This window comes from Balaenoptera borealis, assembly GCF_965194805.1.
Source record: "Balaenoptera borealis genome assembly, chromosome: 20".
In the NCBI taxonomy this organism is placed as follows: domain Eukaryota; kingdom Metazoa; phylum Chordata; class Mammalia; order Artiodactyla; family Balaenopteridae; genus Balaenoptera; species Balaenoptera borealis.
Genome location: NC_138879.1, coordinates 35,783,474 through 35,804,624, shown reverse-complemented (window position 1 = coordinate 35,804,624; position 21,151 = coordinate 35,783,474). Strand labels below are relative to the sequence as shown.

Here is a 21,151-nt window from a genome sequence, read left to right as displayed (position 1 = left end):
CAGTTTTATTGATCTTTGCTATTGTTTTCTTTGTTTCTATTTCATTTATTTCTGCTCTGATCTTTATGATTTCTTTCCTTCTCCTAACTTCAGGTTTTGTTTGTTCTTTCTCTAGTTCCTTTAGGTGTAAGGTTAGATTGTTTGAGATTTTTCTTGTTTCTTGAGGTAGGATTGTATTGCTATAAACTTCCCTCTTAGAACTGCTTTTGCTGCATCCCATACGTTTTGGATCGTCGTGTTTTCATTGTCATTTGTCTCTAGGTATTTTTTGATTTCCTCTTTGATTTCTTCAGTGATCTCTTGGTTATTTAGTAGTGTATTGTTTAGCCTCCATGTGTTTGTGTTTTTTACGTTTTTTTTCTGTAATTTATTTCTAATCTCATAGCATTGTGGTCAGAAAAGGTGCTTGATACAATTTCAATTTTCTTAAATTTGCTGAGGCTTGTTTTGTGACCCAAGATGTGATCTATCCTGGAGAATGTTCCATGAGCACTTGAGAAGAAAGTGTAATCTGCTGTTTTCAGATGGAATGTCCTATAAATATCAATGAAATCTATCTGGTCTATTGTGTCATTTAAAGCTTGTGTTTCCTTATTAATTTTCTGTCTGGCTGATCTGTCCATTGTTGTAAGTGAGGTGTTAAAGTCCCTCGCTATTATTGTGTTACTGTCGATTTCCTCTTTTATAGATGTTAGCATTTACCTTATGTATTGAGGTGCTCCTATGTTGGGTGCATTTGCCTTATGTATTGAGGTGCTCCTATGTTGCGTGCATATATATTTAAAATTGTTATATCTTCTTCTTGGATTGATCCCTTGATCATTATGTAGTGTCCTTCCTTGTCTCTTGTAACATTATTTTAAAGTCTGTTTTATCTGTTATGAGTATTGCTACTCCAGCTTTCTTTTGACTTCCATTTGCATGGAATATCTTTTTCCATCCCCTCACTTTCAGTCTGTATGCGTCCCTAGGTCTGAAGTGGGTCTCTTGTAGACAGCATATGTATGGGTCTTGTTTTTGTATCCATTCAGCGAGCCTGTGTCTTTTGGTTGGAGCATTTAATCCATTCACGTTTAAGGTAATTATTGATATGTATGTTCCTATTACCATTTTCTTAATTGTTATGGGTTTGTTTTTGTAGGTCCTTTTCTTCTCTTGTGTTTCTCACTTAGAGGAGTTCCTTTAGCATTTGTTGTAGAGCTGGTTTGGTGGTGCTGAATTCTCTTAGCTTTTGCTTGTTTGTAAAGCTTTTGATTTCTCCGTTGAATCTGAATTAGATCCTTGCTGGGTAGAGTATTCTTGGTTGTAGGTTCTTCCCTTTCATCACTTAAAATGTATCATGCCACTCCCTTCTGGCTTGCAGAGTTTCTGCTGAGAAATCAGCTGTTAACCTTGTGGAGATTCCTTTGTATATTATTTGTCATTTTTCCCTTGTTGCTTCTAATAATTTTTCTTTGTCTTTAATTTTTGTCTGTTTGATTACTGTGTGTCTCGGTGTATTTCTCCTTGGGTTTATCCTGCCTGGGACTGTCTGCACTTCCTGGACTTGGGAGGCTCTTTCCTTTCCCATGTTAGGGAAGTTTTCAACTATAATCTCTTCAAATACTTTCTTGTGTCCTTTCTCTCTCTCTTCTCCTTCTGGGACCCCTATAATGTGAATGTTGGTGTGTTTAATGTTGTCCCTGAGGTCTCTTAGGCTGTCTTCATTTCTTTTCATTCTTTTTTCTTTATTCTGTTCTGCAGCAGTGATTTCCACCATTCTGTCTTCCAGGTCACTTAACCGTTCTTCTGCCTCAGTTATTCTGCTATTGATTCCTTCTAGTGTATTTTTCATTTCAGTTATTGTATAGTTCATCTCTGTTTGTTTGTTCTTTAATTCTTCTAGGTGTTTGTTCTTTAATTCTTCTAGGTGTTTGTTCTTTAATTCTTCTAGGTCTTTGTTAAACATTTCTTGCATCTTCTCCATCTTTGCTTCCATTCTTTTTCCAAGGTCCTGGGTCATCTTCACTATCATTATTCTGAATTCTTTTTCTGGAAAGTTGCCTATCTCCACTTCATTTAGTTGTTTTTCTGGGATTTTATCTCGTTCCTTCATCTGGGATGTAGTCTTCTGCTTTTTCATTTTGTCTATCTTTCTGTGGTTGTGGCTTTCATTCCACAGGCTGCAGGATTGTAGTTCTTCTTGCTTCTGCTGTCTGCCCTCTGGTGGATCATGGTTCTCTTCTGAATGAAGTCCTAGAAACCTCTAGTAACATCAGGCTAGTCTGTCTTTTTGCATTTTTATTGGTTTCTATACTTGAATTCCTTGATTGGCAGCTTTGTTAATGAAGAAAGCTCACTTTAACAAAATTATTGTGTTTAGATGCTTGTTATTAGAAGCTGTGTGCCAAATGCTTTTTTTAAAAACATGTTTATTTATTTGGCTGCACTGGTTCTTAGTTGTGGCACACAGGATCTTTGTTGCAGCCTGCGGGGTCTAGCTCCCTGAGCAGGGATTGAACCCGGGCCCCTTGCATTGGGAGTGCAGAGTCTTAACCACTGGAGCACCAGGGAAGTACCGACAAATGCTTTTTTAAAGCCCAATCATTAAGGCTAAGAGGGTTTGTTGCTCACACTACGTAACTCATTCTGAGACTATTATAGAGCCATACAGACTATTGTTTCTTTAAACATGCCTATTTGTGATGTGCTGTTGTCCATTATTTGAATCTATCAATACAATAAAGTCTCAATTAAATAAATGACATTTGTTCACTGAAAAAAAGAGGATTTGTTGTTGTTGTTCTTCAGTCTGCCTCCCCATAAGAGATCTGTAGTTGCTTTATAGTCTTTACCTTTGTCATTATCAAGAATTCCTACTCTGCTTTCAAAGTAGGGTTGCAGTTGGGTCTATTCATATTCCAAATTCTTATTTTAGTATTTTCTATCACCATATGGCCTCTCCTTCTTATTCTGATATGGAGTCGAAGTGTTTAGAGAATGATCATAATTAGGTATTACTCATTCTGTATCCTTTGGTCAGCTTTTAAAAATCCTGATGCCTAGGTTGTACTCTATACCAATTAAATCAGAATGTATGGGGGTAGAAGCCCTCAATCTCAGTATTTTTTTAAAGCTCCCCAGGTGATTCCAATGTGCAGCAAGATTTAGAAACCATTGACTTTGCTTATTAGTCATATAGTGTAGAGGTTCTTTCAGTCATCTCTTCACTCCTCAGGATTAATTAGATGACCTTCTAATAATTCATTTTAGTTACTTGAAAAAAAGATGTTATATAAATTAAGATATTACTGTAATCATTGTCACTGTTCTTTAGACTGTAAAGAAGCCATTTTTGTGGTAAAATATACATAACATAAAATTTACCTTTTTAACCGTTTTTAAGTGTACAATTCAGTGGCATTAAGTACATTCACATTATGTACTACCATCACCACCATCCATCTCCAGAACTTTTCTCATCTTCCCAAAATGAAACTCCATATCCATTCCATCCTTCCCTGCAGCCCCTGGCAACCACCATTCTACTTTCTGTCTCTATGAATTTGACAACCCTAGCTACCTCATATGAATGAGTAGAATCATACAGTATTTATCCTTTTGTGACTAACTTATTTCAATTAGCGTGATATCTTCAAGGCTCATTCATGTTGTAGCATTTGTCAGAATTTCCTTCCTTTTTAACGCTAAATAATATTCCGTTATATGTAGCTACCACATTTTGTTTTTCCATTCATCCATCGATGGATACTTGGATTGCTTTCACTTTTTGGCTATTGTAAATAATGCTGCCATGATCATGGATGTACAAGAAGCCAGTTTTAAGTGATAAACTGATGTCTGTTCTCCCTCTACAAGATGCTTATCTGGATAGATCGCTTGTTCTTTTTTTTTTTTTTTTTTTTAATTTTTTTGGCCTCACAGCACAGCATGCAGGATCTCAGTTCCCCAACCAGGGACTGACCCCTTCCCCCTGCAGTGGAAGCTTGGAGCCCTAACCACTGGACTGCCAGGGAATTCTGAAATTGCTTGTTCTTTATGGATAGGTTGTAGTGTTGTTCACCAAATGAGCTAGTACCTTCTCCTAGTGATTGGTCTTCCTTTCACAAAATATGGCAAAAAGTAGATATTGTTCCAAATGCCCTCTAGATTTACTCATAGATGGTAGTAGAATTATTTTATTGTATCAGCTGTCTTGCCCAGGCTGTTGATCAATCCTACAGAGGCTGTGTTCTACAAATATAGTAACAAAAGTCTCTATGTCTAGTAGGAAATAAAGGACTCATTCTGTATAATTTAGTTTAACTCCAAAATGCTACTAGGACAAAATTGTAAGCCTAAAAATCAACCTGAAAAAGGCTCCCTGGTCATGTTGCTCTAGAAATTGTAAACTAATTAGACTGAATCTAGAAGCCACATTAGGATTCCTTCATTTCTGCCTATGTTATTCAGATAGGCCATTTAACTCTATTTCTTTTTTTTTTTTTTAACATCTTTATTGGAGTATAATTGCTTTACAATGGTGTGTTAGTTTCTGCTTTATAACAAAGTGAATCAGGTATACATATACCTATATCCCCATATCTCCTCCCCTCCCAGCCTCCCTATCCCACCCCTCTAGGTGGTCACAAAGCACCGAGCTGATCTCCCTGTGCTATGCAGCTGCTTCCCACTAGCTATCTATTTTACATGTGGTAGTGTATATATGTCAGTGCCACTCTCTCACTTTGTCCCAGCTTACCTTTCCCCCTCCCTGTGTCCTCAAGTCCATTCTCTACATCTGGGTCTTTATTCCTGTCCTACCCCTAGGTTCTTCAGAACCATTTTTTTTTGTTTTTTGTTTTAGATTCCATATATATGTGTTAGCATACGGTGTTTGTTTTTCTCTTTCTGACTTACTTCACTCTGTATGACAGACTCTAGGTCCATCCACCTCACTACAAATAACTCAATTTCGTTTCTTTTTATGGCTGAGTAATATTCCATTGTATATATGTACCACATCTTTTTTTTTTTTTTAACATCTTTATTGGAGTATAATTGCTTTACAATGGTGTGTCAGTATCTGCTTTATAACAAAGTGAATCAGTTATACATATACATATATCCCCATATCTCTTCCCTCTTACGTCTCCCTCCCTCCCACCCTCCCTATCCCACCCCTCTAGGTGGTCACAAAGCACCGAGCTGATCTCCCTGTGCTATGCAGCTGCTTCCCACTAGCTATCTATTTTACATTTGATAATGTATATATGTCCATGCCACTCTCTCACTTTGTCCCAGCTTACCCTTCCCCCTCCCCATATCCTCAAGTCCATTCTCTAGTAGGTCTGCGTCTTTATTCCCATCTTGCCCCTAGGTTCTTCATGACCACTTTTTTTTTTTTTAGATTCCATATATATGTGTTAGCATACGGTATTTGTTTTTCTCTTTCTGACTTACTTCACTCTGTATGACAGACTCTAGGTCCATCCACCTCACTACAAATAACTCAATTTCGTTTCTTTTTATGGCTGAGTAAATAGTCCGTTGTATATATGTGCCACATCTTCTTTACCCATTCGTCTGTCGATGGACACTTAGGTTGCTAAAAACGGTGGTTAGATGCCATGAAGTAGGTGGCAATGCCTTAACCATATGCGTGTTGTCAGGCCCGAAGGCCTTTTCCATCCTTGTCAAGGGGAGTGCTAACCTTCTCTCTCCTTTCATACAACACTTAACTCTATTTCTGTACATGGTCTTAGCTTTTTATGTTAAAGAACCTAGTGCCTGAGCTGAGAGCTCACTTTTTTACTTCTTTCCATTCTTAATGACCACTCTTTGTTTCTTGACCTCCTTGAAGGGTATACTTTATTTTATTTTATTTTTTTTAAAGATCAAATTTATAGAGAGAATGTTTTGCTTATCTCTTTTAAATTTTATTTATTTGTTTATTTATGGCTGTGTTGGGTCTTCATTTCTGTGCAAGGGCTTTCTCCAGTTGTGGCAAGTGGGGGCCACTCTTCATCGCAGTGCACGGGCCTCTCACCATCGCGGCCTCTCCTGTTGCGGAGCACAGGCTCCAGACGCTCAGGCTCAGTAATTGTGGCTCACGGGCCCAGCTGCTCCGCGGCATGTGGGATCCTCCGGGACCAGGGCTCGAACCCGTGTCCCCCGCATTGGCAGGCGGACTCTCAACCACTGCGCCACCAGCGAAGCCCCGTATACTTTATTTTTTACAGACAATTCAGGTAGACATTTTTATAAGAGAATCAGCTGTGTTAGTCAATAAGTGGAAATTTTTTGGAGGCAATCAACTTTGGAAAGGTAGTGATTACTTACTTTAACATTGTATTTCTGAAGGCATTACTTTTTCATATTCCCAAAACCCACCTATCTATTTTTATAGCATCGAAGAAATGAATTTTCATTTGTGTGTGTTTATTTCACTTTGATCTTTTTGACACTTTTCCTTAATTTTTCACTTATAATAAAAGTCAGTTGAAAAGAGGCTTATCCACATCACTAAAAGGAGAGAAACTTTAAACTTTGTTAGTCTCTTTGGGTTAACAACTGGGCTGCATCTGTGTGCTTTAGAGGTACAGGAATGCCCCCCAAATTGAGAATCTGATGAGATAATGTGATTTTAGAGCCCATTCTACAGGTGAAACATAGCAACTTGTTCTTCTTGTCTAAAGACTTGTCTATCAAACTCTCCAGTTCGAGAAGCTAAGAGTGAGTAAACAAATCTTTTTTCTTTCTAGATCTTCATCTGCTGGTGGATGTGGCCTGCAAGCAGGAGCACTTTCCACAGGAGGAAGAATTAAAAGAGTGAGAATGGATGACAAACGTGACATTGTGCACTGGCTGTAGCTGGAGGCAGACTAGCCTTGCACATGACACACTGTTGGGGCCCTTTCAGTTCTTTAAGGAAAAAAAGTATTTTTGTTTTGTTAATTGAGAATTTTGTTAATTGAGAATTGGGAATTTGGTATTTACTACAGCTGTTCAGTTCAGATTGTTTACCTTGACACACTACCAAACATCTAGAAGCCTTTTTTTTTTTTTTGCTGCCCAGATCCCTTTCAAATGAAAGTTCCTGGTCTTCTGTTACAGTCAAAAAGCATCTAAAAACAGCTGCATCTATGGTACCGGAGAATAATCTGTGTGGGTGTGCTGATTTGTCGTCTTGCCACTCTCAAAAGTAGTCAGCACAACTCCAATGGGGAGTTCAGTCTATCTGTTTCAAGTCGCAGTGTGATCCTTTTAGAGGAAATTGTGTGAGAAACAAAGGCATGTGAGGTAACCAAGATCACAGGTCTAAATGGGTCAGGAATTCCAGGGAGAAACTCTGGGAAAGAGTTAATTTTCTAAGTGATTAACCAGGAAATGCTCTTACTTCCTAACCCAGCATTCTGTTTCAAAAGCAAGGCATCCGGACTTGGACCATCCATCACACTTAACAGCCCCTGATTCTTTTATATTTACGGGAGCATTCTTCTATTTTCATATCTTTCTTTAATTTTAATGATACATTATCATAAATGGTAAGAAGGTTTTGTTAATATATCACTTACTTAATATATCTTCTAAAGAAAAGTATTTAGCTTGTTGAATATAATTGTATTTATAAATGCTGGTAGATTTTAAAGTTTTAAAGCTTTATATTTTTATTAATATTGAGGGATAGAGGGATAAAGGATGCATATATAATATTTTTATTTTGAAATGGGAATGTACAATGTGAACAAAACCATTAAGAGATTTAACACAGTGTTTTCTGATTTTAGATTTTTACATTCAGTAAGTATAAATTCTCATCTATAAAAGATACTGTGTGCAAAGTTTGGGAGAAACTGATTAGTAGTCACCTAACAGAAGCTATACCTCTGATATTTTTAATAGTTTATGTATGGTTTAAGCTTCTGAGAGAAGTTTGGATAGTGGGATAGACTATAATATTTTTATCTTATCCCCTCTTTAGGATCCTAAATTCAAATAGTAGGATTATGGGACTGGCTTTTAGGAGAGGTATCTTGGATGTCCACTTTCTGTGGTTGATTCCTCACTTGCTCATCCAATGACAGCAGAAAATTTCTGATTTAAAGTCTTTTAAATTGACTAGAACTTTCTTATTGGATTCTGCCTCAGTTTTCCTAATAAGCACTGCAGAAACAAAAGGAAAGCCTAGGAATATGAAACTAGTGCAAAAGGAAAGGCCCTTAGTGATATAAGTACTATTCAAGCCATGGTGGATGTAGCAATTCATTTCTTAAATTGCATTGTGCCTTCCCAATGATGTACTTCCCCAGAAGTATTACAGAGATAGTAGTTTTTTGGAAAAGGATGAGCTCTGTATTGGTCTGCAGTGACTCAGTTTAGATATGAAAATAGGTTCTGAAAAGTGACCTGTTTGGTCCATCTGATTAGACTAGACGATGTCCATGTGATGAACATTTATTCATCTTTATTAGCAAGGTTTAAAAGAAGAACAGATTATCAAGACTCCTACATCTTTTGGTCAGACTGTGTATTTTGGCAGAGTATGTGAAGAGGAGACCCAGTTTCTAAATGAAGGAACTTTGCCTTTTCTCTGTCAGGTTGAAAAGCTGATATACTATGTAGGTGATATTCCTTCCCTTAAATATGCCTTTCTTGGCTTTGTATATGTTGAAAGAGATAATATCTTTTGAGGAACATGTGTCAAGCAGGAACCTTGGCATGGATTTGGTTTCAATTGTTTTAAGGCTTAATTAATGAAATGCCTTTATCAGCTTTCCAAACTTTTTTTTATATATGAATACAACAGACCAAGGAGCTGGACCTACTGCTATACTCACATGCCTGCTACCTATCAGCTAAAGCTATCATTACTGTCTTGGACAAAGTGGCAAAAGATAAAATAAAATCTTTGTGTGAATTAGTTGGTAGGGTCTGACACATGCTAACAAGGTTCCTGACTAGTGCCTCAGTATTTCAGCACCTTAAGCATGATAAATTTCAGTCAGTCAACAATAAAGTGTTTCAACTAGACTTGTTGTCTTGTTTGTTTTTACTGTTTGGTGATCAATAGAAACCTCAGTCATTATAACTATTAATCATAATCGTGAAGTTCAGAAGAAAATGTGCTCTGTTTTCCAAAGAATCTGACTTTTTAAAAAATATCCTGAGTTTTTTTCATTTACACTTGAATAGAGATTGAATCCTTAAAATGCCATTAAGGATAAGGACAATTCTTGGACATGTTTATAGAAACCTAGTTTTTTGGAAAAGGATCAAGGTCTTCAGTAACTTTAGTCAATGCAGGTGTGAAAGTAGATCCTGAAGTGTGATCTGTCTCGTGTAAAGTTAGGTAGTAGGTGTCAGTGAGATGGGCGATTCATTACCATAGTGATGGCATCTTTATGACATCTCTGTGGTAGTTGTGGTCTGTCAATCCCTGAGGGATAATGCCAAAACTTTGAAGCCAGAGAATAATTTCTCTTGCTTATTAATTCTGGTGACTTTGCTTGTCAATACTGTGTAAATAAACACAATATGTCAGTGAATTAAGCTATATAGAGCTGTTTGGTTTGATCCTAAGTAGCTCAAGGTACCCAGACTCATGACACCTATTATCGTCATGCTCAGATCTCAGAGTTTCCTCAAGAGAGGGCAACCACATCTGTATTCTTTTCCTTTCAACTAAGTATCTGTATTAAGTCTTAGGTTTGTGTGTCTTAATTCCTTTGCAAGTTTCAAGCAGGAATAGGTGAGGCAAAGTCAATTAGTAGGTTACTTTTTGTTTAGTTTAACATTAAAGATATTTTTACATATATCAGATATATAATAATGTATATTTTACACATTTTATGCTATACTTTTACATGGCGTACATAAAATAAAAATGTAAAACCAGGGACTTCCCTGGTGGTCTAGTGGTTAAGAATCCGTCTTGCTGGGACTTCCCTGGTGGTCCAGTGGTAAAGAATCCACCTTGTAATGCAGGGGACATGGGTTCGATCCCTGGTCAGGGAACTAAGATCCCACATGCCGCGGGGCAACTAAGCCCGTGTGCCACAACTACTGAGCTCGCGCACCTCAACTAGAGCCCGCCTGCCCCAAACTACAGAGCCCACGCACTCTGGAACCTGAGCGCCACAACTACAGAGCCCATGTACCCTGGAGCCTGTGTGCCACAACTAGAGGGGAGCCTGTGCACCACAATGAAGATCCCACATGCCTCAACAAAGATCCCGCATGCTGCAACTAAGACCCGATGCAGCCAAAAATAAATAAAATAAATTAATTAAAAACAAATCTTTAATTAAAAAAAAAAAAGAATCTGTCTTGCAATGCAGGGGACGCTGGTTCAATCCCTGGTCGGGGAACTAAGATCCCATGTGCTGCCAGGAAACTAAGCCTGCGTGCGGCAACTACTGAGCGCTCACACCACAACTAGAGAGCCCACGCGCTCTGGAGCCCGGGCGCCACAACTAGAGAGAAGCCTGTGCACTGCAACGAAGAGACTGCATGCTGCAAAGAAAGATCCCGCATGCCACAACTAAGACCCGATGCAGCCAATAAATAGATAAATAAATAAATAAATAAATAAATAAATAAATAAATAAATTTAAATAAATGTAAAACCACAGCAGAATTTTTAAAAATTCTCTCCAGAAGAATTAGAGCCACTCCTATTCTTTAGGAAAGGAGCTATAAAAGGTCTATACTTGCATTATGTTCTTAAGGTCCAACCAATAAAGAAAAAGTGCTAAATTAAGAATTTACTTTAGAATTTCTCTCTCTGTTCTAGGTGTTATTAGGCCTAAAATGCCAAAACTATCCCCATAAACCCTCTTTAAAATTTTTTTTATTAATTTTTTTAAACTGAAGTATAGCTGAATTACAATGCTGTATTAGTTTTAGTGTACAACAAAGTGATTCAGATATACCGATACATATATATTTTTTTCAGATTCTTTTCCATTATAGTTTATTACAAGATACTGAATATAGTTCCTGTGCTATGCAGTAGGTCCTTGTTGTTTATCTATTTTACATATAGTAGTATGTCTCTGTTAATCCCATACTCCTAATTTATTCCTCTGCCACCCACTTTCCCCTTTGGTATCCATAAGTTTGTTTTCGATGTCTGTGAGTCTTTCTGTTTCATAAATAAGTTCATTTGTGTCATATTTTAGATTCCACATATAAGTGATATCATATGATATTTTTCTATCTCTGACTTTCTTCACTTAGTATGATAATCTCTAGGTCTATCCATGTTGCTGCAAATGGCATTATTTCATTTTTTAAAAATATTTATTTATTTGGCTGTGCCAGGTCTTAGTTGCAACATGCGGGATCTAGATCCCTGACCAGGGATTGAACCTAGGCCCCCTGCATTGGGAACGTGGAGTCTTAACCACTGGACCACCAGGGAAGTCCCTCATTCCTTTTTATGGCTGAGTGATATTCAATTGTATATATGTACCACATGTTCTTTATCCATTCATCTGTCGATGCATGTTTAGGTTGCTTTCATGTCTTGGCTATTGTAAATAGTGCTGCTGTGAACATTGGGGTACATGTATCTTTTCGAATTGGGCTGTAGACCCTCTTTAGGGATGAAATTCTCAAGGTGACTAGGTCACTCATACTTTTTGCCTTCAGAGGCATTATGTCCTTTAATCTTTACAACAAACCTACAATGCAATTATTATTCTCCACATTTTACAAGTGATCAATTTGTACAATTCTTTTGTACAAACTAAAAATTGTTTTAAATTTTGTTATGTGCTTTTTACCACAATAAGCATGTAACATAAATCTTAACCATTATCAAGTGCAGTGTTAACCATATCCACATCATTGTTCATTTGTACAGTTTGGAAAGACTATTGGCAGCAGGTCAAAATTAAGTGTCTGGGCACAGTCAAATATAATCTGGTCGACTTGAAAATGCAAATTTTAGAAACATATATTAGAAACTTCTGCATTATTTCTAAAGAAAGTGTTACTAGAAGGGTTATTGTTCATGAGTGTGGTAATTAACCAAAAATTAGTTTTCTTTTTGCCTATATTCTTCTCATTAAGCATATATATTTTCCCCCTTTGTTTGTATTTATGATATAGACTTACTTGCAGTCTCACATTGAAGGCCCAGGTCTGATCCATAGTATATTTCACCTCCCAGGGATGTGAGAAGAAAATAACAGATTCCAGACCTCTGACATCACCTAATCTAAAAGCTTGGTACAGGCACAGTTTAGAAAAGAGCTACTGAATTTAAATTTGTAAGGGCTGAAGAAAAACTATGCATAAAATGGACAGAGTTCTTGCCAGGGTAGCAGACTTAAGACAGCAATAAATCAGAACTATAGCACAGGATCACTTTATTCTGGCTTTGTGGCATTTACAGACACTAAAACCCGAAAGAGCAGAAATGCCTTTTAACTTATATTTGCAAAACCTTGTGTCCATTATTTTATCTTCTGGGTTTCCTTCTTTTTTGTCTTTATTTCCTTATATCACCATCTATGTCTCTTGGGTGCAGAAGCTGCTTACATGTCTGTTTGTGTGGCCCTGATTTACATGTGGTAGCTTGCTTACCCAGAGAAAGGTACTGAAGATTGAATTGGATGCAGTTTGGCTGTGGCTCAATAGAGGGAGTCGAGGAGCCGAGAGAGGCTCTCTTCTCAGCACAGGAACGTGTCTGGTGAAGTGTGCGCGCACCGGGCCCCAGCCAGCCAGGAGGAGGAGGGGCGGGATGGGGGTGGTTGCCTCTAGCTGCTCCACCCTCACTTTGTGTCAGCAGGTAGAGAGCGTGATTGCAGTCCCAGGGGAGGGAGTCAGAGCTAGAACACCAGTTACAAACCACAGGCTTCCTCCTCTAGGGAGCTGATCCAGAATTGTCTTTCTGGAAGGGAAGCACTCGAATCCTTCCGAACTTTCCAAGTCTATCCATGATGCAGAGACATTGCCCTCTGGGATTTTCTATGTTCCTGGTAGTGAATCGTTGCTGATGTATTTGCTACTTTGCTTCTTTTCTCTTTCAAGATTTGATCATTTTTATATGCTGTTCGGGGAGAAAAAGGACTTTTGTTAGAAAAGAGATTTCAGAGATGGTTTTGGATCCTCTAGAAGTGTTTTTAGAGTTCTTGGGGACAGTAGCTCTAACCTTGGAGTAAGTTTCTGCCTTTGACCTGCATGGATTATTTTTTCGGGCTGCGGAATTTCTCGGCACCTAGCTGCAGTGTGGGGCACTTGGTTTGGTTGCAGAGTAAGAAGGTGGAAGAATGAGCTGTACTTGGTTAAGCAGTTGAAACCTTTTTTTTTGAGCAGGATCTATAAAAGCATAATTGAATTTGTTTCACCCCCGTGGATTCCAGTGGGCCTGACAGCACAACAGGTTTGCAGATTTCTTTCGAAATTCTTTTTTTTTTCTCCCTCTGCCTCAGCGAAAGAAAAGAATCTATATCACAGGTTCATGTTCCATTGCTTGGCTTTTCAGCACTTATTCTGAAGACTTAATAAGATTTTTTAACTTGACCTCTGAACACAGTGGGCTTTGTGGTTGAAGTGCATTTGTATTTACTTAAGGGTGCACATTTTGAAATCTTAGAATTAAGACTTTGTTTGTACAAAGACCCAAATTCTCAAGTGTGCCTAGAAATAGCACAGATCTACTCTACTCAGGTTTATTTTTACTTTTTCAGGGTGTTCTACTTAGAGCTTGTAGACTAATCACCTCCTTACTCCCCCTTTTATTCCCCACCCCCTCAAGGAATTTGAAAGCGTGTTAGGAATAGTCCTTTGTTTTACTTATGAACCTAGAAAATTACAGATTATAAGATCTGGATAATAAAGTAGCTTCCAAAAGCATCTCATGGGAAATCAAAGTGCTTGGCATTCTCAAGCAGGAGCATAAAAGCTGGAATCCCTAAGAGAGAAGGGAAAATAAAGATAGAAATATGAATGTCAACTGGGAAAAATAATTGGAAAGCCAACCTTTTCAAATATTCTTCTAATTATGAAAGTTGGAAAAACTTGTGATGCTCAGGTTTATCCTGTGACTATGTGAAGACATATAAATTCGCACCTAGTTTACAGGCAAATCTAGGTAGAAAATCTAAAAATCGTAGTATATTTAAGTTCATGAAAAGTATTGTAAGTTCAGTGGGCCTGGAACTTTGGCTACAATGAAATACAGTTTAATGTTGAAACTTTTATGAATACATGTTGTAGCATCTTTGGACATCTCTCAAGGTGTGGCCTGAAATATTATTTCCTCTCCTTCCCCATTTTTTAAGAAAAAATTCTCCTGTGATCTTTAGTCTTTTACCGTTGACGAATTTTGTGGCTTTAAAGGACCATCTCTTCGTTTTCTGAGCTGGAGTTTTTCACTCTCACCTTTGATGCATGGCCTCAGTCTTTTACTTTGCCTTGTTTTGTTCATTAACATTGGGTTTAGTGGCTCGAGAACTTGATGCATATGGAAGACCAGCACCAAGTGATCTGACATAATTAAAATTCAGGATGTGACATTCACCCTCAAGCAAAATTGAAAATTCCAAAGAGAAGCGGCAATATCTTTACTAATCATAGTGAAGATGGGAGAAAATGACATACCTGAAGCAGAAGTAGGCTGAAAATACCTTCTTCCCTGCCAGATCAGGAATACCACCTGTTCTTGGGAATATACTTTAGAGAAAGGAAGGGCCAAAACCACGACTCAGCTTTCTGGAACTGAAGCATAAGTTTCTTTTCCTCCGTTTGTCTGGATCTAGGAACCTGTGTTCGGTGTTAGCTAGTGGAAGCAGTATGTATGGCCGAAGTGCATTGCTGCAGCTGGTAGCATGAGTGGTGGCCACCAGCTACAGCTGGCTGCCCTCTGGCCCTGGCTGCTGATGGCTACCCTGCAGGCAGGCTTTGGACGCACAGGACTGGTCCTGGCAGCAGCAGTGGAGTCTGAAAGATCAGCTGAGCAGAAAGCTATTATCAGAGTGATCCCCTTGAAAATGGACCCCACAGGAAAACTGAATCTCACTTTGGAAGGTGTGTTTGCTGGTGTTGCTGACATAACTCCAGCAGAAGGAAAATTAATGCAGGTAAGGATGACTTTATTATTTTTCACTTTCCATCTGTTTGAAATATGCCTTTCTTCTTCTGTCTGCCAAACCAAATTCCATACAAGGGCTCTGCTGCTTAGCTTTCTGTTTGTTTCATCTTGTTAAGCATATTACCTTATTGGCCTTCTAAAGCAAATTCTTATTTTAAACTAGAGAAGAAACATATAAATCCTGTATTTTGTAAGATCATCTGCTTATTTTTAACTCTCGTACTACACTGCATTACATAATAAGACCTTTCTTTGCAAGTGATATATTCTGGACACTATTTTTTTTATAGATGAAATATATGGGCTTGTATTTAATTAACTCAAGGATTGTACTTTACATCATGTTTAGATTTGAAGTGAGCACCGAGGAGGTTGATTTTAATGGTCAGTAGCACCCTGAAATTCTAGAATGTCCTTGGAACAGATTTGATCAGTGTGTCACTTTTAAAATTCAGTCAAGCTTGAATGCTACGGCTGGCCTTATACCACGTGTGGCACCCTATTGCTAAACCCAAAATGGAGAGGGCTAGATTACAAAATGGACACAAGGTGTAAACTTGCCTCCTGATCACTTTGGTCTTGTATACACATAATTTTATTATTTTCAAAAATTTTAAATTTAACATCTGTTTTTTATTGACCCACAGAGTTTTTCAGACACAGTTTCTTAGGCTTTCAGGTTGTGAATTTTGCCTATAACTCATTCATAGCCTACTCTTTATGTGTTTAGTGTATGAACTGACTGAGGCCATAGCATTTCATAGATGACTTGCTCATTCCCCATGGTGAAGATAGAGCCTTGAGGGTTCTACCTTTTTCATGTGGCATTCTAGTATCTTACTCTATAAAATTATGTTGCTTATTGATTAAAATTCCTTTTATAAAAGGACATTTCTTGCTGTAGCTCTTAGTCACAGGTGAAAAATGTTAAATATCATTCATCTCAGCATCTAAGCTCAGATTTTTATTTTGTGACATAAACAGAACCAAAATATTGTATGAATTTTAATTTTTGTCCACTGACAGGAAAAAGATGAGAAAATTTAACAAATTATAGAACTCTCTTTGCCAAACACGGATTTTTACATATATGACTTAGTGGCTCTTCATGATCACTTCTTAGGCAATGTTTTGAAGCTGGGATAAGTGAAGTGGAAGAAGAATTGGGTGAAAAGGAAGGCTCTGCTATTTAGAAAAATAAACAGGCAAAAAGAGTATATCTGGAAAAAATAGTGTAAGAATTTTTGGATAAGAGTCTATTCACTTAATTTGAACTTTAGGATAGAATTAGGAATATTTAAAAGTTGAAACCATAAATCATTTTGAATACAACAATTGGAAAGGAAACTTCCATCCTGACCTTGCCTAGTTTATACCTTGAGGCATGAGGTATGTGCTCCATTATAATTTTTTGCCCTAAGTAATTTTACTATAGAACCATATTCTGGAGGCTCTGAGGTCTTTGGGAACCATGCTAAGCTTTGTGTCTTATTAATGTCCTGTGGCAGCATGTTCAATGGGTTAATTATATGCTGCATAAAATAGTGTCTTTTATTTTAAATGTTTTGTCTTCTATTATCATAAAACTCCACATAAAGTTTCTGTGTATTCATAAAGGAAAAGGTATATAAGAGCTACTAGCTGGCATTCTCTGCCATTTATTACCTTGTCAGTCTGTATCATATCTTCTCTTATTTTGCCCTTTTTCTCACTCTGGTAAGTGTTGCTTAATCTTTTTTTTTTTTTTTTAACCTATTAACTTTGAATCTATCAGTGTACTTTAAGTATTGATTCTTTACTTTGTGAAGAGGGAATTTCATTGTATCTATTATTTAGCAAGGCCTTTCCAGGCTTTCCAATAGATAGTTTGCATCATTGGCAATTTTCAGTCTTTCTTCACCTTTTCTCTCCATACAAGCTTCTTCTAGGTCATTAATAAATTTGTACACTAGCCTAGTATTAATCTCTGGAGACTTTCAGTATTGGTCCTGGTTTATTTTCTATTAATCAATTTTTAATTTACAGTAATTACTAAATTTTCTTAATAACCTCTTATGAGAGACTCTATTTAAAAAAAAAAAAAACTTTTGGCTGCTATGTCTCAGTTCATTTTTATCCACTATTTGATTAACTCTTTCAAAGAAGTCTAGCATGTTAGGGACACATGGTTTACACTTCTAGAATCCATGCTGTTTGTTCCTTATCAGATTACACTGCAACGCAGGTTTACTCAACTGTGGTTAACCAAGCCTTCCACTCAACTGAAGTTCTGTTTAAATGTCCTAGAGCTGTGCTTTGCTGCACTTTAGCTTTCTTGATGGATATCTGTCCCCTGGTGTCACAGAACTAAAGGCAATCTTCTCTGTTGGCTTTGCAGAATTTTGGATAATTCTGTGTATCCTTCTACCTATGAATTATTCTAGCTGCCTGTTAAGTTTGATTATCTTCAAAGATGCAGTCAGGTCTTTGTAAAATTGGGCATGCTATGCATTGGGAAATGTAAAGTTATGAGAACAGCGATTTAAAAACATCATAATGACCTTGTTGTGGTTTCTGGAATTTCCAGAGAGTTTCAGAAAATCTGACATTTCTTTACACTTTGTTCAACTATTTCAGGGTATGTACTTTTTCATAAGGACCAAATTAACTGGATTTTCATTTGTATTACAATTTTAATTTTCCATAGACAAAGAGAAACATCCCATGACAATGTGCCCCGAATTTGCTTAATAATAAAATAGGCCATAGAAGTGTCTCTAAAATAATTTTGCTTGTCTCAGCTTCATCTGATGGCTGTATATACAAGGCCAGGCCTTGGTGAATTTTTGTCCTGATTCTTATTCCTCACTCCTTGTACTTAGGTTTCTCTTTACCAACAGTTACATCCATTGTACAAGATATGTTCAGAGTCTTAAATTATAATATTCTCTTTAAAGTACTAGAAGAAAGTCAAAATAGAAGAGGAAATGTTGCCTTGGCTGTATTCCTTTCATTTCTCAAGTCTTCTCTTTTCCATTTCAAAACTCCCCATCTTAGCCCTGACCAAATTATATTTCTTTCCTTTCTATTTTGCCCAAGAGCTGCTTCTTTGCACTACCATATCATTTCACATCCCTGTGCGGCTTTGCCATTGTCTTTAAAGTGTCTACTTCTTAGGTTTCCCCTACATTTGCCAAAATCCTGTCTCTCCCTCTCCTCTGATTTCTTTCTACTTTCTAAATCTTTGTTTCCCATTGAATTTTTATATTTAGGATAACCTTCCACCACTGTTCTGCCTCAGTATTTCCCTAACTAGCCCTCAAAAATCCATGTCCAAAAATTTTTTTTGTAATTATGAGTAATGATGGATGTTAACTAAGCTTATTGTGGTGATCATTTCACTATATATATAGTATATATATATATATATATATATATATATATATCAAATATATATATCAAATCATGTTATATACCTAAAACTAATACAGTGTTATATGTCAATTATATCTCAATAAGAAAAAAAAGAGAGAATGTGGGAGACACACACAAAAAAATCCATGAAGGAAAATGAGCTGGAGCTTATGCATTGTCTCATTGTCCAGTTTTCTGGTTTGTTTACCTCTTATCAACATTTGTTTATATTATTTCTAAGTGATATTGTTGCTACCACTTCTAAAAATGATTACAGTCCTATTTTCTTTCTCAATTCTTGTTCTTTATTAATAAGTGTTACTTAGAGGGACAACTCAAATTAATCTTCCTTCTTCTCGAAGCAAAAGAGCAAGAGGATCTTTGCGTAGCGCAGGAGAGGTCACCGATTCTTTATCACACTCTTCCTGCTCAGCTGGTTGTCCTGGATTTTCTTAGACTCCAGGTTAAAGTTATGATCAAGATTAGAATGTGCTGCCCTGAGGCTTCAGACCTACAATGGGAGCTGTGGTAGTGCAGCGTTTGGCCAGTAGCAGTGAACACCTCCTGGACAAATTCCCCCTTGCACAGTGTCTCTGCTTGCCCCTTCATTTACCTATTAGTCAACACATAGTTATCCCATCTTTCCATTTTCACTTTATTTGTAGTCAGGGCCTGAAATTAATTATTTCGGGAGGAAGAGAAAACTTTATAATTAAAGTGTTGGCCAAAGCCAGAGAGACAATGCTTTATAGCAAACTGCAGTTGACAAAGTGACTACACTGTGACTAAAGGGACTTGACTTTGAGCTTTGACTCTGCCACTAAGTAGTTGGGTGATTTGGGACAAAATAGTTTTTTACCTTTCTAGGCTTTAGATTTCCCATCTGTAAAACTGAACTTGTGCTATGCACTTCACATGTATTAACTCATTGAATCCTTGTAATACCTTCATGAGAGAAATACAGTACTTTTTTTTTTTAAGATTAGGGCAGATGTTTTTTAATTGAAGTATAGTTAATGTACAATATTATATAAGTTACAAGTATACAATATAGTGATTCACAATTTTTGAAGGTTATACTCCATTTATAGTTATTATAAAATATTGGCTATATTCCCTGTGTTGTACAATATATCCTTGTAGCTTATTTTATAATACATAGCAGTTTGTACCTCTTAATCCCCTACCCCTATTCTGCCCCTCCCCCCTTCCCTCTCCCCACTGGTAGCCACTAGTTTGTTCTCTGTATCTGTGAGTCTGCTTCTTTTTTTTTTTGTTATATTCACTAGTTTGTTGTATTTTTTTAGATTCCACATATAAGTGATATCATACAGTAGAAATACAGTACTTTTATTTTTACATATTATAGGTAAAGAAACTGAGGCTCAAAGTGAGGCTCAAAGCTATTTTCCAAGATCTAATAGTAGGGGGCATAGCTGGAACTTGAACCCCAGAGCTCATGCTTTTCTAACTCTAAAATTCTGTACAGGGACTTCCCTGGTGGTCTAGTGGTTAAGACTTTGCCTTCCAACGAAGTTGGTGTGGGTTTGATCCCTGGTCGGGGAGCTAAGATCCCACATGCCTCGTGGCCAAAAAAACCAGAACATAAAACAGAAGCAATATTGTAATAAATTCAATAAAGACTTTAAAAAAATAAAATTCTGTACATCTATGAATGCCAAAGATGAACAAAACACCAGTGTAGGCTTTGTCTAAATGATGAATTTATTTCCAGAATAGAAAGGAATGAAACTGATGAGTACTATTCTCTGCAATTGATCCAAACTATATAATATATAGTTAACTTCTAATAATCTGCTAACTTCTAATAATCTCTGTTTCTTCTATTTCTCTCATTTGTGTTTCATTTACGAAGATATTTACAAATCAGAATGTTTATTTACTTAGTATTTCCCTTTGAGTGGAACAACTTTCATTACCTTTCTTTTCATTTTATAACAGTCTGTGGTAAGTTATCTTATATGGGAACCTGAAATAATAAACTTTGAAATAGTATGCATCTAACTGTCATAGTATGCATCTAACTGTTAGAGTTCCTTGGAAGCAGAGATTTCAAAGATTTTGTGATTTTGCTTTGAGGCCAGCCTTTAAAAGAAGTATAAATATTCAAGGTACAGTCAACCCTTGGTTATTTATGTTAATGGCGGTGCAGAAAATTCAGCTAATTTATAATTGACTTTGGAATGTAGTCAGAAGTACACCATCAGATGTAAATCCTCTGTGCACACAAGCAATCTTAGGTGCTTGCCTTCTACGATCCCAGCTCAGAGCCTTCTTGATATGGCTTTGTTGTTAGAAGCATGGCACCCAGAAGAGAGGAGGAAGCTGCAGAATATTTTTAATGATAATTTTTCAAGTTAAGGAGATATCTCATTTATATAAAAGTACCTATCAGACAAATTTGTATATATAATAGGTCCATACTTCATGTGGAAATCCAGCAAAATTGTTGTAAGTTCAAATTCATTAATCTCTGTGGTTAATAGGAGGTAATGAATGAGCTGTGCCCTTGGTTATTGCCCCTATCAGGCTATTTAGTGTCCTTTGAGCTGATTCTAGGGGTATGCATTTCCTTGGTTTTTGTGGTAAACTGTGTGTGTGTGTGTGTGTGTGTGTGTGTGTGTGTGTGTGTGTGTGTGTGTTGTAATTTTCTTT

The 21,151-nt window shown here is 37.0% G+C and overlaps 2 protein-coding genes across 3 annotated transcripts in view; both read left to right on the top strand.

The window, feature by feature from the left end:
* HSF5 (heat shock transcription factor 5) overlaps positions 1-13,372 on the top strand; it is a 56,552-nt gene extending 43,180 nt beyond the window's left edge. The window contains exon 6 of the mRNA XM_082372050.1: positions 6,744-13,372. Within this exon, the coding sequence (XP_082228176.1) occupies positions 6,744-6,814 (71 nt within the window). The 3' untranslated portion in view covers positions 6,815-13,372. The remainder of the gene's footprint in view (positions 1-6,743) is intronic.
* Positions 13,196-21,151, top strand: part of RNF43 (ring finger protein 43) — a 59,949-nt gene continuing 51,993 nt past the window's right edge. The window contains exon 1 of one of the 2 annotated variants that reach the window (XM_082372029.1): positions 13,196-13,372. Coding sequence is in view for 1 of the 2 variants with exons in the window: in XM_082372027.1 (XP_082228153.1) it covers positions 14,820-15,071 (252 nt within the window). In the remaining variant the exon portion in view is untranslated. Of the gene's footprint in view, positions 13,373-14,818; positions 15,072-21,151 lie in introns of those variants that run through there. The other variant, XM_082372027.1, reaches the window with a different exon arrangement.